This window comes from Salmo salar, chromosome 11 (genome assembly GCF_965601325.2).
Source record: "Salmo salar chromosome 11, fSalSal1, whole genome shotgun sequence".
Taxonomy (NCBI): Eukaryota; Metazoa; Chordata; class Actinopteri; order Salmoniformes; family Salmonidae; genus Salmo; species Salmo salar.
The window spans coordinates 41,130,635-41,148,768 of NC_138301.1; the positions used below are offsets into that span (position 1 = coordinate 41,130,635).

Genomic DNA, 18,134 nt, shown 5'->3' on the forward strand with positions numbered 1-18,134 from the left:
TATGCAGAACATAGGCCAGGGCCTACATGAGATTACTACAGTCTAAGCAAGACACTTTTCCTAATAAATTGTCATGGCTGAAATAGGCTACACATTGACAAAAATCTAGTGAGGCTGGAACTAACCAATTGGCAATAATCAATAGGATAACGTACCTTAATATAGTAGCCTAAGTGGAGTAAGTTAAATGGAGTCAAGTAGGCCTACATCAAGCACCATCTGGTCCTGGAGGACAGCATTACCTTAGACCATTTCACATTTCCAAATTACAACAAAAACACAGTACGGAATACCAACTGCTCATAAAAGCAATCTCTAGGCCTATTCCATCACATCAACCTGGATGATTCTTCCTTGTGCAAGGTATCTGACCTTCATTTTACACCCAAAGAAACTGCATTACTTGCCAATGCGGAATTAGAGGAATTCAAGCAAAGAGATCCTTCACTTGGTTGACAGGCCTCCTCATGTTCCATGTGTTAGCATACCTTTTTAACAGCTGGCAAAACAGCTTATCGCTAACAGCTCTAATCATGAGAAGAGAAGACATTTTCATAGAAGGGAAACCTCCAATGCAATTTGGCATGAAAATGAAAAACACATGCCTGCCTGACTACAAGTGCCTATTTCTGAAACCAGAAAGCTCTGCGTAGTAGGCTACTTGAGGTAGCCAAAGTAAAATATTTGCCTAACTCAAATAAAACCCACTGAAACATAATAACAATAATTGATCTGATTGGGTTTGAACACAACCAAATGATAGCATGTATGGCTGGGAATTGCCAGGGATCTCACGGTATGATATTATCACGATACTTAGAATCGCAAATACCATATCAGCACCTAAGTATTGTGATTTAATGATCCTAACATAATGCTCTGCTGAAGAGGAACAGGAGAGAGCATGAGAAGTCATGGATATAAAAGTGCTGAAAACAGGTTGGCTCACTATTTAAAAAGGAGAACAAGCTATAAGATGAAAAATACCAGAGTTTTGGTGCTGGTACAGCTGACTGGCGCTAACGCTACCTAGATAGTTTTTACAAATGAATATTTGGAGTCAGAATATCGATGTAATATTGTCCAAAATAATATTACGATATGTAGGTACCTGCGCCAAAACTCCTAACTGTATCGATATACACACACACACCCCATTGGGCATCTGTTACTTGTGCTAATTTTATTAGCATTCTGGTAACAGAATTTCCATGGAGGCCGCTAGATAAATATGCTAAGGAGGGCAAACGAAAATAAACACATTTCAAAGACAGGCAATCCAGCTTATAAAGTTATACATGTATAGGTAGGTGCTACAGAATGTCATTTTTGGCGAGTTTGGACATTTAAGCGAATGTGAACGAGAGACATTGTCTAAATTAACAAAGTTTTGAAGCATGCTTGTCTGCTCTGAAGCAGCATGTACACACACACACACACACACACACATCTGGAGTCACAAGGGAAAGGGCCTGCCTGCTCTGCTCAGAGAAGAGGAGGGAGGGTCAGACAGGCTGAGAAAGAAGAGGATATAAAGATAGTGGCAGCAGTACGGATAACTCCTCCAAAGGGCTTTGACTTCTCAAAGACGGCAGAAAGCTTACACAATATGATGCACCATCACCTTATTAATTAAGTCACTTATTTAGATAACTAGCAAGTTAAACCTAAAATGCTTCTTATTGTAATTTCTGCTGTCATCAGACTCATTTTGTGCTTCAGTAAAACGGGATTCTATCAGCAGACAGCACTCTGACTGGTGTAGTCTACTTTTCTCAGGTACTTTTCTCAGTGTAGTCTACTTTTCTCTGGTAAAATGCCAGATTAACTTCAAGCAAAACATTAGGAAATGTAGCTGGCTGCATTCTTTCTATAATAAACATTAGAAATAGGATGGACATGCATCGCTTAAGCAAAAAAAAAAAAGACCTTGATTTTTCATTGTCAGCTCATTTACTAATTCACTGTGGCTGCCAGCCAAATAGCATTGCACTTCTGTTGTCATCTGATGAAAATGAAGGCATTTTCTACCAAATGTGTTGCACTGATGTATTTTCTGTGAAGGGAAACAAGTTGCATGTCCCTGATCACTATAGTTATGCAACAACAACAACAAAAAACACTTGAAAGCCGACCCGTCAATAGACAGCTTGACTTACCTGCTCCTGCTTTCACCATTGTGCTATTTACAAACAAGTGACTGGCTCAACTGTTCTGGGGAACTATGGTAAAAGCTTCATGATGTAAAATAATGTGACAGGTGAAATCATATCGCACGAGTTGACTGCAGGTATTCACTTAAGTAGCTACAAATATTTTTAAAAAGTATTGAAAAACTTCAAAAGAAATAGTTTCAAAGTATTGATGGTATTGAAAAACCATCCCATGGCTATTTCCAAATACCCTGGTATACGATATGTAAAAGACCTAGCCTACCCCACTCAGCATGTTCAACGTTTCAAAAGCTCAGATGGGCCAAAAAAAACTGTTTCCTAGATGAATTGGATCAAACCCAGTGGACATCTTGACTGATTCCTATCCAGAATGCATAGTTCAACTTTATTCACAACAGACTTGATGGATTCAAAGCATGAACGTTTGTGTGAGTGAGCAGCCAACAAGAGTCCATCTGTAGATCTAGACAACAGTGACTCAAATGTGTGTCAATATTCTGAACTGGGCTGAATCTAGACTCTGGGCCATTCACCAAACATCATTCATTTCCAAAGGACTTGAGTCGACCAATTCAAGGGACATTCCTTGTGTTCAGCACGATAAAAGGAGAATGACTAGCATATTAGACCTAAAAATTACATTCATACCAGTATCTGGTCAATCAATACCGTACCTACAATCGGATTATAGGACATGGGCCAAATACCTCACTGGAAATAGACACTGCTCCTTTCATAAGTCTGTATGGGGGACACTGAACATCTCACCTAACCAGAATGGTAAGTCATACGTTAAAACACACTGAATGTAGACTAGCCCCTAGTATTTTTGGTATTTTATTAGGATCCCATTAGCTGTTGCTAAAACAGCAGCTACTCTTCCTGGGGTTCCTAGGCCTGGACAACAGCAGCATCTTGATGTGGGGTGAGAGTGATTAATGTTGCCATGTAGCTCAGAGCTATAAGAGGGGATTAAAGACCGTTCTAAAAACCGCGGTACCACTCACACACATTTCAAAAGCAATAACTTGTTGAATGTATTTAACGCAATCAGACAAGCACCTTATTTGAAAAGTTCGTCAACAGCCCGACACCTGTCTAGAAACAGGCCAATTGTATAATAATTAGTCTAACAAGGGAGACACCACAAGGCCATGGCTTCTATACTAGTTATTCTATGAACTGAACTACTGTCTCATCATAAGCAACATCTTTGTTTGCAGTGACTGTACATGGAGGCTAGTCCAAGTCCCCATAATGCATCTTTTGCAATGAGAATAAGCCTTCTGTTTGACACAACTGGCATTGCAAATCACTTGCTGTGAACAATGGAAACAAACCGCTAGGAAAAGACACAGAACTAAGCCTTATCAACTGTCCTAGACTTATGCATTTCAGTCAGATGGCTAGATCAAGCCAGGCATCAGGTACTAATAGCACAGAATAATGAGACAGATATTTCAAATGATGTATAAACGTGAAGCATCCGGTTGGCGTTTCCACTCACTACCAAATATGGTAGTGAAAGGAAGCCTAGTGGCTGGCAGTGGGAGAAGATGGATTTATGCCGATATTCTGGCCATTTACTCATCGATTAAACATTAGATCAATACAGTTATGTTCCCAAAACTACAATCTGTTACAAACAAAGTGGACTAAGTTTAGTAGACTTAACCCTTTCCCAAAGTAAAAAAAATAAAATGTTGTTTAGAAGGAGTGCAAAGGCGAATTGGGTTATTGCACATGCACACTTCAGAGTAGGCGTTCCTCAACGGAAATATGCAAATTAATGCTAGAACGCGCCAATAGGATCTTGCTAGCTCGTGCTTGGCACTGCCCACCTCCTTGCTTGTTCTGCCCACTATGGCTCATTTGAAACAGACTGTGTTGCATCTTGGTTTAGTTATAAAAATCGAACCAAACCAGAATGAGGTAGGTTGTGTGTGATTATGTCCAACAGAAGTAGCTAGATAACGATATTATAGAGCTGGTAATTTAGGCCCGGTGCGATTAGCATGAAAACACACTGGAATCCTTTTCCATTTGGCAGGAAGCAGTCTACAGCAAAACGTTGCCTCTCTCTCACTTAACCAATTATCTGCAGAGGCCACAATAAACTAAGGGGCAAGTACAGAGACGTGTTGCTGATCCAGACAGTGGCTCAGTGACCAATGCCTAGAAAACCGCTACAGACTTTACCTTCTGCATTGAGAGGACTCCCTGCTGCGCAAATCAGTACCAATGCAAAGAGGCACAGCCAGAACACTGGGTGAATTGGCCACAAACCGGTATTTTGCAAAGTGAGCTCAGTAAGGGAGAAGTAATACAGAAATCTGTGGACAATTGAAAACCTCACTAGCCTGAATGATGAGAAAGGTCCTTCGATAGTCTAACAGAATGGCTATACGCACCAGTTCATAGCTGTCAACTACACTGTACCAAACATTAGGAACACCTTCCTAATATTGAGTTGCATGGACTCTACACGGTGTCAAGCATTCCACAGGGACGCTGGCTGATGTTGACTCCAATGCATCCCACAGTTGTGTCAAATTGGCTGGATGTCCTTTGGGTGATGGACCATTCTTAATACACATGGGAAACGGAGCATGTAAAACCCAGCAGCGTTGCAGTTCTTGACAAAAACGGTGCACCTGGCACCTACTACCAAACCCCGTTCAAAAAGCACTTAAATCCTTTGATATGCCCATTCACCCTCAATGGCACACATACACAGTCCATGTCTCAATTGTCTCAAGGCTTAAAAATCCTTCTTTAACCAGTCTCCTCCCCTTCATCGACAGTGACTGAAGTGAATTTAACAAGGGACATCAACAAGGGATCATAGCTTTCACCTGGATTCACCTGGTCAGACTGTCATGGAAAGAGCAGGTGTCCTTAATGTTTTTTTTATACCGCAGCATTGTTGAATAGACGTTTTTGATTGGCTAGAAGGGCATTCTAGAATGGACATTACAACCAGACATCAGGAAACCTTCAAATCATGACGCAATATGTACCTACACATGCAGACTACTTGCTACACAGTTACAGAAAGCTAAACCAACAATCACACAAACTGAAATTGGATACATTGTAAACGCAGGTCCACCGAGGAAAAGACGTAGCTAGCTAGCATTGATTTGTTTTTACAGAGACATTTGAGCATCTGACCTAACGTGGTGAGTGATTAACAAGAATTTCTCCTGTCCCCTCCGCCACTCAAGCTGTCAAATCCTCCCATGTTTCTAGTTTGACCAGCTGTTTTCAGAAATTGATCTTTTTTTTTTTATTCGGATGTCATATTGGCAGTTTTGCTAGCAACAAACTATTTAGCTAGCATCTAGTCTAGTGTTTGATACGCAAAGCAATCTCCTCGTAATTAACAGTCAATGTTGAGTGTCCTGACGAGAAGGCAAACTCTTCTAGCTATGCCAGGCATCATCGGGCATTATCAGCACATGGTTGTGGATGTATCCAAATTAATGTCAACAAAACAGCTCATTTTCTGTTTTTCTGGCTGCAGAGGTCGTGACTGTGTAGCCATAGCTAGTTGGCTAAGTGTCAGCAAGCAAGAATAAGAACGTTGCCACTGAGCATGGCAATGGAACAAAGAACGAACGACTGGGTCAAGTCTCTAAGCAACCAAAAGATGAGAAAGTATGAATTTGCGTTGAAAAATACCAATGAACGTTTTTCTACCAGTGTGCTTTTATATTGTTTTCTTTAGCAACTTTGGTTTAACCTGTTAGGGCTAGGGGGCAGTATTGACACGGCTGGATAAAAAAACATACCCGATTTAATCTGGTTACCACTCCTACCCAGTAACTAGAATATGCATATACTTATTACATATGGATAGAAAACACCCTAAATTTTCTAAAACTGTTTGAATGGTGTCTGTGAGTATAACAGAACTCATTTGGCAGGCAAAACCCTGAGACATTTTCTGACAGGAAGTGGATACCTGATGTGTTGTATTACCTTTAAACCTATCCCATTGAAAAACACAGGGGCTGAGGAATATTTTGGCACTTCCTATTGCTTCCACTAGATGTCACCAGCCTTTACAAAGTGTTTTGAGTCTTCTGGAGGGAGATCTGACCGAACAAGAGCCATGGAACGATGATGGCCCATTAGACACCTGGCGCGCGAGTTCATGTTGGGTACCCTCGTTCCAATACGTTATAAAAGAGTATGCATTCGTCCACCTTGAATATTATTAATGTTCTGGTTAAAAAAAGGCCCTAATGATTTATGCTATACAACGTTTGACATGTTTGAACGAACGTAAATATATTTTTTCCCCTCGTTCATGACGAGAAGTCCGGCTGGCTTAGATCATGTGCTAACAAGATGGAGATTTTTGGACATAAATGATGAGCTTTTTTGAACAAAACTACATTCGTTATGGACCTGTGATACCTGGAAGTGACATCTGATGAAGAGAATCAAAGGTAATGGATTATTTACATAGTATTTTCGATTTTAGATCTCCCCAACATGAGGTCTTGTCTGTATCGCAACGCGTATTTTTCTGGGCGCAGTGCTCAGATTATTGCAAAGTGTGATTTCCCAGTAAGGTTATTTTTAAACCTGGCAAGTTGATTGCGTTCAAGAGATGTAAATCTATAATTCTTTAAATGACAATATAATATTTTACCAATGTTTTCTAATTTTAATTATTTAATTTGTGACGCTGACTTGACTGCCGGTTATTGGAGGGAAACGATTTCCTCAACATCAATGCCATAGTAAAACGCTGTTTTTGGATATAAATATGAACTTGATAGAACTAAAAATGCATGCATTGTCTAACATAATGTCCTAGGAGTGTCATCTGATGGAGATTGTAAAAGGTTAGTGCATCATTTTAGCTGGTTTTATGGTTTTGGTGACCCTGTCTTTGAATTGACAAAACATTACACACAACTCTTGTAAATGTACTGTCCTAACATACTCTAAATTTATGCTTTCGCCGTAAAACCTTTTTGAAATCGTAAAACGTGGTTAGATTAAGGAGATGTTTATCTTTCAAAGGGTGTAAAATAGTTGTATGTTTGAAAAATTTGAATTTTGACATTTATTTGGATTCAAATTTGCCGCTCTTGAAATGCACCTGCTGTTGATGGAGTGCACCACGGGTGGCACGCTAGCGTCCCACCTAGCCCATAGAGGTTAAGCGAGATAAATGCTTCCGTTCTGTACATTACCTCGGAAAAATGTACTCTGCAAAGGGACTCGGCTCTACATCTTCCCGCTGCGTCGTCCATTAATTCCAAGGTAACATACAGAACGTTGGCGTTTATCTCGTACGTATACTCAGTGTATGTGAGTAGTGTGTCCAATAACGGCTTACAACAGAGACTGATAAAAGTAGACAAACCAGGCACATCCTTGACATAAGACTTCAGAAAGGCTTAAAGTTCAGTTACAAAATGTAATGCAGCTAAGCCTACTGAATATAAATTGAGATTCTCACAAAACTCAATATCTCACCACACGCGTTCTGCTATTCAATCATATTGAGCTGTTAATGATACTTAAAGCAATGCAATTAAACAGGACAAGCTTCAACAACATAAACATCCATAAATGGATAAACGTAAAAAAATCTGGATAAAGATCACAACATATGCACAGAGTCCATTGGAGTTTTAACGATACCGTCACCCTGTGGTCAATAGGCTTTGAAGTTGTATACCTGGAACTTTTGTTAGGGGAGAGGAGCGCTTTGTGTGTTGGCCAGTGGGAATCTGTGTATTTATAAGAGATGCTGATGTACAGTAAAGAAGCTGTGTTACTCATGACCTGTCGATAAAGGTAAAGCCCACTGGACTGAAAGCTTTGTCAAACCGTAATAGGAAGTGGCAGGGGAGCTGAAAAATGTGTGCAAAACACACTTCAAGTAAGGCTATAGGCTAGGTCAGAAATACACGTCCTTGAATAAGGCTAAGCAAACACAATTGAGAAAACAATTCAATCATAAATCGGCACATTTCAAAACAACATTCTTTAATCAATTGGAACCCTCCTTTAAGCCTCATTTCAATCCCAGCCAACCTCTGAGAATTGGCTTTGTTCAAGTGACTGTTAGTAACTCCCCTGAGGTTTCAAATTGCCAGCTACGTTTTAGGATGTAAATCCTCTCTAGTTGGTCATCAGCTGATGTTACCATCAGATGACTGGAGCCACACTGACGTAATCCCTTTCCTGAAATAAAACTATCAGATCGTTTTAGCCTCTAGACAAAAAGGCTGAAAAGTCACTGTTCAGTGTAGTTTAATGCTCTACTGTAGTTTAATGCTCTACTTGAGTTTAATGCTCTACTGTTCCTGGTTCTCAAAGTGACCTCAGGTGATTGGCTGATCCAAGACAGGTAAGATGAAAACATGTTTGTTTCTGAGACATACCATTATATTCCATGGAACGTAGTCACTGTAGAATTCCCTCCTTCCGTGGGTCCACACTCCAGATCAAAGTCCTGCTAGCAAGCTTGATTTCTCCATCGTCAGAATAGAGTAGACTACAAATCACTGATTCACCCATGTGGGCCAGTCCAAGGTAATGGAATTACGCTGAGACTCTGGTTTCACACTTTAAAATATATGCCAAACAAAAACCAGTGATTTCCGAGTTTAACAAACCATACAGATCTATGAACAATGACTACTTTGAACAATTTACAGTTAAATAAAAAAAACATTTACTGGAAAAACTGTTCAAAGTTTAGTCACAAAATAACAGTAAAAACAAAATCTATGGTTTTTGTTTGGTTTACATAGTAAAGTGAAAAATCTGAGTCTCAGCGTAATTCCATTACCATGGAATTGCCCACATGCATGGAACCTGTAGCCTTTACAATGCGTTGACTCACTAGGGATATCTAGCAGTACTATGGAATACACACGCAACTATTGGGAAAGTACTGTCTACTATGTATTAGGGAAGGTAATGATAAGTAACCAAGATAAGTGTGGTTCACAACAAACAATGTTTTTCCACATCTGGTTTGATTTGTTAGTAGTGGAAATGTTTAAAAGCGCCAAGCCAACATGGGCCTAATCCCCATCAGACTTCCAAGACATTCAGCCAACGTCTTGTTATTTTCCTAATTAATTTCAAGTACTAGAATAACTTCATACCATGTTGACATTGTACTTATCATTTTACTAGGCAGTGAATGTTCTCAAAGCCTATCCTATACCAGTATTTGCTGCTGAGAACCACAGCCATGTCCAAACTAGATAAATCATCTGTCAGGCTCTAACATGTGGTACTTACTGTAATAATAGCAGATATGCTTGAGATTGGGAAATGGTATGAGATTTGAATACAGCGTTTAGCTAGCAAGCTTACACATGTAGAGCCAGGGAGCGTTGTATTGGCATGCAATGTTCTGTTGGCCGACAAACTCCACTCCAGGTAATCCTTGCAATGCATGTGGCCGAGCAATCAAATAATGTCACAGCGTGCATGAGGTGTTAATCTTAGCCCTGACATTGCTGCTCGAGTTGACCTTAGGTTACTGGTTAGCATAGAACCAAAATTTGAACCCCAATCACCTCACAGTTTATAAATGTACAGAACGCCAATATGGCTAACTAGCTAACTTCCAAAGACTGTTATTACCCTGTAGCATATTGTGAAATAAGCGTGTCAAGCTAGCTTGCTAACTAACGTTAGCTAGGCTAGTTGGCTTCAAACTGCACGATTTGATACCCATATTCAGTATATTGTTCTGTGTTCATGGCAAAAGGGCTTCTTCTAAAATAAATATTGGTTAGCTAGTTCCTTAAATTTCGTAGCTAGCATTAAACTGTATACATGTCAAATAACGTTGCTTTCTGTGACAAACTTATTGCTAGTTAGCTAGGTGTCTCAAACAATGAGTTCTCAGGGCACAGCTAGTTAGCTAACGTTAGCTAGCTTCATTGCTAGCTGGCAAGCAGTCTCTCCCAGTCCCACCACATATCAAAATACAAGATAATTATATTTAGGCGACACTTACCCCGTGTGCAAACCCCAGTACAACGACGGATTACGTACACTCCATAGATAGAAAGAGTAAAAGTAATTGACGAGAATGACAACAAAATGTGTCAAAATAACCACAGACCAATGCACTCCCCAAGAAATCCAACGGCAAGGAAAAGGAGAGGCCAGCAATTCACTGGACTGCTGCCATCACACTTTGAGATCCCGTTCCAAATCGAAAATACCAGCTCGGGCGGTCATTTTTAGGTTAAATCTCAAACCATTCAATGATTTAATATTTCCCTTTGGTCCTCTGTACAGTAAATCCAACATTGAACAGATTTCCTCCCCGGGTTAATTCCTCTGCTTTCGATGTATCTGTATCTTGCTGGTTGTTAGTACCCTCCAATACTGGAGCTTGATACAACGTAACCAACAAGCAGAACGAGCTGCTAGGAAATCCAGGACAAACATTCCATTCGGATTGAACTATCTGGCAGGAGGGGTGCGCTTGAGTAAAAAGAGACAGAACTGGAATTTGAATGGATTATATTGTTGTTTTGACCAAATGTTTGCTAAAATGTAATGAAATCTGCTCACATCTCCAAGTAATACATTCATAATACATAAACTATATGGCAAAAAAAACATTGGCTTGATAAATTAATTATGTGTCCTCCTGCATTATGAGTGACAATTTATCATAACATTTGACAGAAAATGCATAACATAATAAGAACATTTAATAAAACATTTATTTCCTAAAGGAAATTGTATTTTATAGAGTGCCTCCTTCAATTAGGGATAATAAAAACAATTTCTCCAGTGCCTATTTGACACAATGTACTCAGAACTGTATATTTGGAGAGCAGAATACATTTCCCATGTGGATGCCATGACATATTTCAGGGTAGAATATATCTGTCAGCTATTGGTTTTGAGGAGATGAGAGGAAATATTTTATTGGCCAAAAATGTAATGAGAGAATGATACTACCAGCAATACTGTTATGTCTTGACTCATGAGTTGTTCTGTTCTTTATTGTCTTTAAACAGGTCCAGTCCAGAAACAACCCTTAGACCCGTTGTATATCTGAATGAATTGGATAGCTAAAAGTGGAGACTGCTGACGGGAGGATGGCTCATAATGACTGGAATGGTATCAAACACATGAAAACATTTTTTATAACATGTGCTTGATACCATTCCATATACTCCATTCTGGCCATTATTATGAGCCACCCTCCCCTCAGCAGCCTCCACTGATAGCTAAGTATAAGCGATATAGTAGCTCCACATGTTCCCCATGTTGCTTATACTTATTCAAGCCTTTACAGAAGTGCCTAGGAGACATTCCTGAACCAGGTCAGTGTGGCTCTTCATTTATGGCCTGGGACCTCAATGGTATAGTGTGGCTTACACTGGCTGGATGAATCTCCAAGAGTTTTCACTGCAGGGTTGATGGTTTTGATTGCACACAGCAAGGTAATTACACAACAATTGACACAGGAATACATTTCAGTGAGGTTTGATCCGCACTCCTTTTTTGGATTGAACTATTTGAAGTGCAGGTCAGTTGGAGATTTTATATAAGCCTAACTTTGATGGAATGAGCTGTCTGAAGGCCTCACAAGATTCACTCACAGTACCTAAATTCCATTGTTCAGAAAGACTTACATCTCAACCAAGATATTTTATGTTGTATCGTTTTAGGAAGCAGGCAGAAGAATTACAGTACAGGAAGGAGACACAAGGAAAAAAATGTGTCTGTCATATTGCCATTTCTCATAAAGCGCCACAGATAACCTTTCATGTTTACCCGCTTCAAACGGCTTAAAGAGATCCTCGCCCTCTCTCTGGCTGCTGCACGGTTTCCCCGGCAACAAGAATATGATAATGTTCCCTTTGACGTGACAGAAGGAATCATCTCACTAACAAACAGAGACAACAGGCACAGGGAGGCCTGGGGGGAAACTGAATTAATGGGCTCATTTTCACACAGAGCCAAAGCAGCAGTCAGCCACCGTCCTCCATCTTCCCATGCGTTCCCCGCTGGCAGGCACACTCATCCTCCCCCAAGGAGCAGCCAGTCTCCATTGGAAAGATAAATAACAGTCAGTGAATGAGCACAGTGGGGAGAGAGAGATCACTGATGACTCGCCCTTCAAGTCGCAGGCATTAGACCAGGCCCCTCTCTGTCTGTCTGCCTGACGTGCCAGCCAGAACCCAAATGAACAAGCTGTGTCGACAGTGTAATATTTTTTCCCTTGCTGAAAAATGGCAAATCAATCAGTCATTTGGAATAACTGAGGCACCGGTTTGATTTGTGGAGTATGATCTTCCATTACCACATTAAAGAGACACTGTGAGCCTTGAAGCTCACCCAGGGATGATAAACACTCTTTTAATTTAGGCATTGTTCTAACACAAATTATGAATAATTTGAGCCAACAGCAAATTTTTTTAATTTTCAAATAATGTACCTTTCTTTTTTGTCCACAACACTGCTTGTCACAACAATGGGATTGGTGATAAACATGAATTCATTTAGAAAGTAGAAAGAAAGGATAGATGATGGCTCAAATTCAGTCTGGCAAAGGAGAACATGTTAATATGAATATGGTTTTTATGGGTAGATTAAAGAGTAACAAGCATGGGATCATGTACAGCATACACTGAAGATGAACAAGGCAGGGTTGGGGTCAATTCCATTTCAATTCCAGTCATTACAGGAAGTACACTAACATTCCATTTCTCTTCAATGCTTTTCAATGAGGAAACAGAATTTGAATTGGAGTTTGGTTCACTTTTTGAATTGAAATGGAATTGACCCCAACCCCTGGAACAAGATGTTCCAGATAGGAGTGAGAAGGTAATCAGCATACCTTGGTGATATACCTGTACTTAATGACAGTTGAGCTGGACTACACCATCGTATCTGATTACAGGATGTCCTCACTGTGGTTGCTGTCTAAAAGGCATTGAGTGTGTCTCTAACCAAACAATGTAAATGCTGTTTACTCCTGTCCTGGCCACATTAATCATACATTAAAGTACTATAATGGAGGGCTCAGAGGAGAATGTTACCTCTTCAGACTGGCACGATGTGTCTAAGATGGATGGAAACACTACACATTAATCCAAGAGTGAGAATGCAGAAACCATGTGGCAGGTAGGCAAGGGCATTTTATCACAACAGCCACACATTGATTCCAGTACAGTCATGAGGAGACAACTGTGTATTCAATTTGATCTCCCTGACTGGTGTTGAAAAACACTTCAGAAGACGTTAACTACAGTTTTAGGATGGAGATAGCAGGGTGTATCCTATCCACCTCCGCTGTGGCTCTTTTTTCCTTCTCTCTCTCCGCTGGCAAATTGCACCAATTATGCCATCCATCATTCCATCACAGTTTTTGAGGTTGAGTAAATGAATGAGAAAACGACCGTCTCTAGCTCCTGCAGTAAACAACCGCAGTGCTTTGCTTTCCCATCATGTTGCGATGATATGCTGATAGTCTCCTATAAATACATAGATATAATACATACCTGACTAAGAACCCATCCCTGAGGCTTGAAAGATGGATCGCTACGTTTTTTTCCTTTGCAGTGCTTACAGAGAGCATGGCTGTTCGCTAGACCAACCCATGTGACCCGATTTAGTTCTGATGACAGATTAGGTCCCAAATTGGAGTGACTCGTCTGGACAGACGTCTCTGCAGCTGACAGTAATACAATACAATTCTGAAAAGCTCCATAAAAAGTCCCAGTAGGAAGCTTAGTATGGAGAGTAGAAATGTCCAGGTATGATAATGGCGTTGGTGTCCATATAGTATATCCTGCATATCTGACTTGTATCTCTGCAAGTGGTTTAGATTCATTGTCAGGCAAAGAAGCACTGCTTTGGCTATTTCATGCATAAAGGGGATACTATACCTGTACCATTTTGAGTAATCCCCTAGAATTTGACAATTGTTGCAGCTACTATCTTAGTTGGTCAGGTCAAAAGGGGCCAAGACAAATTGGGCCAGTTGAATTTGCCATGCGATAAAGCCAATTTGTAATGGACACGTCCATCAATGCTTCTGCACAGCTGTGGGATGTTCAGAAACCAATACCCATGATCACGCGGAGCCGGAGGAGTTGTTCACTAGGGTTGGTGCACAGACTCACTTATCTTTGCCTGGCATGTACATCTTTATGCCCTGTTGTTTGGAGGTTTGGCTGACTTGTAGATCTGAGTATCTGCCGCGGACGGTGACGAGCTCAGGCCCGCCCTGGAGATCAATCAGGTCGGCTCTCCAGCTGCATTCTCCATAACAGGAGAACGTCAGATATAAAAATGCTCTCCCTCTCCATCTTACACACTGACTTGCCTTTGGGGAGCCAGACAGGCAGTTCGTTCAAAGGTTCATGTGCTTCACTTCCTCTGACTGGGGCTGCCTGCGACCTCCTGACTAACTGAAGCTGACGAGCCATGAGCCCCAATGCGGGCTGGGCAGATGAACACTGGAGCTGGCAGGCCACGGCTGCAGACAGGACTTCTGCTCTACTTAACAGCTTTATCAGCCAGTCTTACATCAAGGAATCCGTGGCATACCGAACACACAAGCAATCAAGGGTGTGATGAGGAAATGATGCATTCCACACACAAGACCTTGGGAGGAGGGATTGGATGAGACAGACAGCAGACAGTAACTGACAATCTGTGGTGGGTTTCACAAGTGGTGAACAAGTTTTGTTGTTTTTTACTATGGAAAAAAAATCTTAGGTTTGTTTAGATGTTGGCAGCTTGAGAACAAATTTAAGCCAATTTCAAGGTGATTCAAAATAGCATTCTCAGCCATTTTGAAGACTATGAAGAATTTTAATTGAAGGTACATTGTTCCAAAATGGGGGGGCGGTTGACGACAGAGTAATGGATGACGCGCCACAAGCCGTTCCTGTGTTGCATTGTTCTCCAGCCACCTCCTACAATTCCTCATTCCACATCCAAGCCTAAGGGGGAGGGATTTCCCCCAATCCCCTTTCCAATCAACCTTCAGCCAACAACACTAAAGACCTGCTGCAACCACTACTAGAGCCCACCCCAATGAATTCCATTTCAATTCATCTACATTCAAACTCAGACATTCAATTGGACATTCAAGTGAATATAATTGAAAAAGACCAACATGAACTAGTTGCTGCTACTTATTGCATATTAGTCAATTTATTGGATTGGAAATAATTTAATAGGAATTGGAAGCCCCACTATAACGCAGGTGGTCGCTGGGTGTCTTTAGCTCGTGAGAGGCCTGGGTGCAGCCCCCCTTATTCATAGCCTCAGGTACAGTCATGTGTCTGTCCTCTCCCATTCAGGGAAGTGGATAACAGAGGGGGGGGACGTGTGAAGTAGTTGCAGTAGCATTAGCTTCGGGCAGGGGAGAGAGGGGAAAACTGCTGCTAGGAAGCTGGCGTGACTGAGAACAGGAAGAGAACAGGAAGTGCCGCTGCTGCTCACATTCCATCCTATTAGAGTTCATTCTCCTTTCAGAGTCTCACACTTGGCCCTTTGTTAACATCATTAGATCTCTGTCATTTTGCGCACGAGGAACGCCGTGAGTGATTTAAGTCGTGTTTATTTAAACATGCTTAGTGACATTGCAAATGTTTGAATGTCGGAATAACACAAACAGGGCCTGTGTTTGTGTGAACCGGGTGTCTGTTCTTGTCCAGTGAAAGCCCTGATCTGGTGGGGGAGGAAAGAAGGCCACCCACAGGGCAAGTAGCTGTCATCATTGATTCAGTCAGGCTGAAATTTGGAGAATTCTTGTACACCCTTGTGGGGGGGGAACTTTTACAAAGGAGAGCGCTTACGCTCTCTGGGTGGCAAAGATGACTGGGAGGATTGGTGCAATTAGGTAGGCTCATGGTAAAGGCTGTCTATGGGAGGGCTGTGGCTTAATCTGCAACTCAAACAAGAGAAAATCTAGGCTAATCAATGGCCAATTACAATGCTAGGCATGGATACACAAACACATTACAACTTGCAATGGGTGTGTGTGAGGTGATTCATAGCAAAGAACACCCTCGGGCAAGAAAGGGCTTAGTCAAACAACCACTCAAACAAAACATCTTGATGGAAATAACCATACCGCCGAGCAAAAGTGGTTAAAACACAGAAGCACATAATTACTATGCATCGACACAAAAACAAATCAAAACTTGTAAAAACAGCACACGCTTTGAAGAAAATGACAATTGAGTGACTTCTTGAAGGTGAGAACGGTGCAAATCAGACTAAATAAGAGTAATTTAATGGGCTCCAGCGCTGCTGGCTTTCAATGACTGGGCCTCTGTGTGGTCATGATGCTCGTTTGGCACCTTTGTTAATCTCCTATTGAGGTAAAGACGCTCCTGTCACCAAGAGGACACTCAATCCCACCGAGGGCCAGCCTGACATGACTTCAAGAGGCCTGCTTCTGACAGCTATATAATGGAGAGCGAGAACAGGAACTTAATCGCTTGTGGCCAATTGGTCCGTCAGTCACCACGGAATTCCATGTTCGGCCTCCACCACCCCATTACATCTGAAAGGAGTGGTTTTTTTCTGGAAAGAGTTATATTTAACAAATGTACAAAAAATGCATGGTGACAGTTGAATGACGGTTGAGTGAGTGAACAAGAGGATGACTGATAGGACAAGAGAGCTTGATGCTATGGTTGACGTTTTAGATTCATTTTCTCGTTTGGATTTCCCCTCTCATTATAGATGGGTTAGCTGACAACGTCATGAGACCATGTCTCCATGGTGTACAAGTCCGTGGGTTGTTGTGATTATGGATGGCCAGATTGCTAGCAAGAATGACAAGAAACTACCATGCAGGGAATCGTAAGTGGCTCGTTTCAGCTCGTATTATCTTGCTCTGTTTTGACTGATTTCATGTCAATATGGCAACAACAAAAAATAGCTGGCTAGCTAACCAACAACTGTAACAGCGTATTTGAAAGACAAGTGCTCATTGTGCAAATGTATTTATGTTTTCAATAAACATTGTAGACAAAATATACTGTAGTTTACAAGCGGTCAAAAATCTAAGCCAACCCCATCTGTTTTGCCCCATATTTGCAAACGCCTCGGTTTTGTTGCTCAACAACCAACCTGTCTACGGTCAAAATAAAATAAAAGACAGAGATTTAATTTCAACATTGTTTATTGCAGAAAATACAACTGTTCAAGAGTACACAGTATAGAATGTAGAGAACTTGGTAATAACTTTCCTGTGTGGTGAATGTCTGCTTAGTCATCGTCCTTAAACTGTAAATCCCTTGAGAGGATGCCATGTATAGCCAGTGTGTCCATATTTATTTTTTGCTGGAACTCCTGATAAAACACAGTAGTCAGAATATGACCCTCTCTGGATGTTCTCGTCAAACTCCGCCTCTCCTCCAGCTGGTCCACACTCTCTCTTTGCTTTCTCGCTCTCTCTCGCCAACGTCACACGGCCGCAGACGGAACCAGTCCCATCTTCGCACCCCTATGATATTGACTCTCCAGCTTGACTGTGAAAGGGGGAAAGCAGAGAGGAAGGGAGGGGGAAGGAGAGAGGGAAGAGAGGGAGGAAGGAATGAATCAAAACACCATCAAAGGGACAGAATGACCTTTCAGAGAGCTCAAGGCCTGCTGATTAGAGGCGTCCGGGGCAGATAGGAGGAAAAAGGCCAGCGAGGCTGTTTATCCTGCTGTTACCACAGACTAGCCTTCAGCATTTTGTTCTGGGTACATCTAGTCAAGTCTTTCTAGGCTAAGGCTACATCACACTACACTTTTAACTAGGTCTAATAAGCCCCTGCTTATAGTAGCCATTTGGACAGAACCATTCCTATACGAGGTGGTTTACTTTTAAGCAATATGGCCAATATACTACGGCTAAGGGCTGTTCTTACGCATGACGCAACGAGGAGTGCCTGAATACAGCCCTTAGCCGTGGTATATTGGCCA

The 18,134-nt window shown here is 41.4% G+C and overlaps 2 protein-coding genes across 4 annotated transcripts in view; both read right to left on the reverse strand.

Moving 5' to 3' along the window:
- LOC106587856 (zinc finger protein 609) overlaps nt 1–10,615 on the reverse strand; it is a 99,116-nt gene extending 88,501 nt beyond the window's left edge. For 2 of the 3 annotated variants that reach the window (XM_045689547.2, XM_045689546.2), the window contains exon 1: nt 10,186–10,613. The gene's annotated coding sequence lies outside the window, so the exon portion shown is untranslated. Of the gene's footprint in view, nt 1–10,185 lie in introns of all 3 variants that reach the window. The other variant, XM_045689548.2, reaches the window with a different exon arrangement.
- Nucleotides 10,616–17,328: 6,713 nt separating this feature from the next.
- LOC106562773 (activating signal cointegrator 1) overlaps nt 17,329–18,134 on the reverse strand; it is a 73,636-nt gene continuing 72,830 nt past the window's right edge. The window contains exon 12 of the mRNA XM_014127773.3: nt 17,329–17,695. Coding sequence (XP_013983248.2) covers nt 17,631–17,695 — 65 coding nt within the window. The 3' untranslated portion in view covers nt 17,329–17,630. The remainder of the gene's footprint in view (nt 17,696–18,134) is intronic.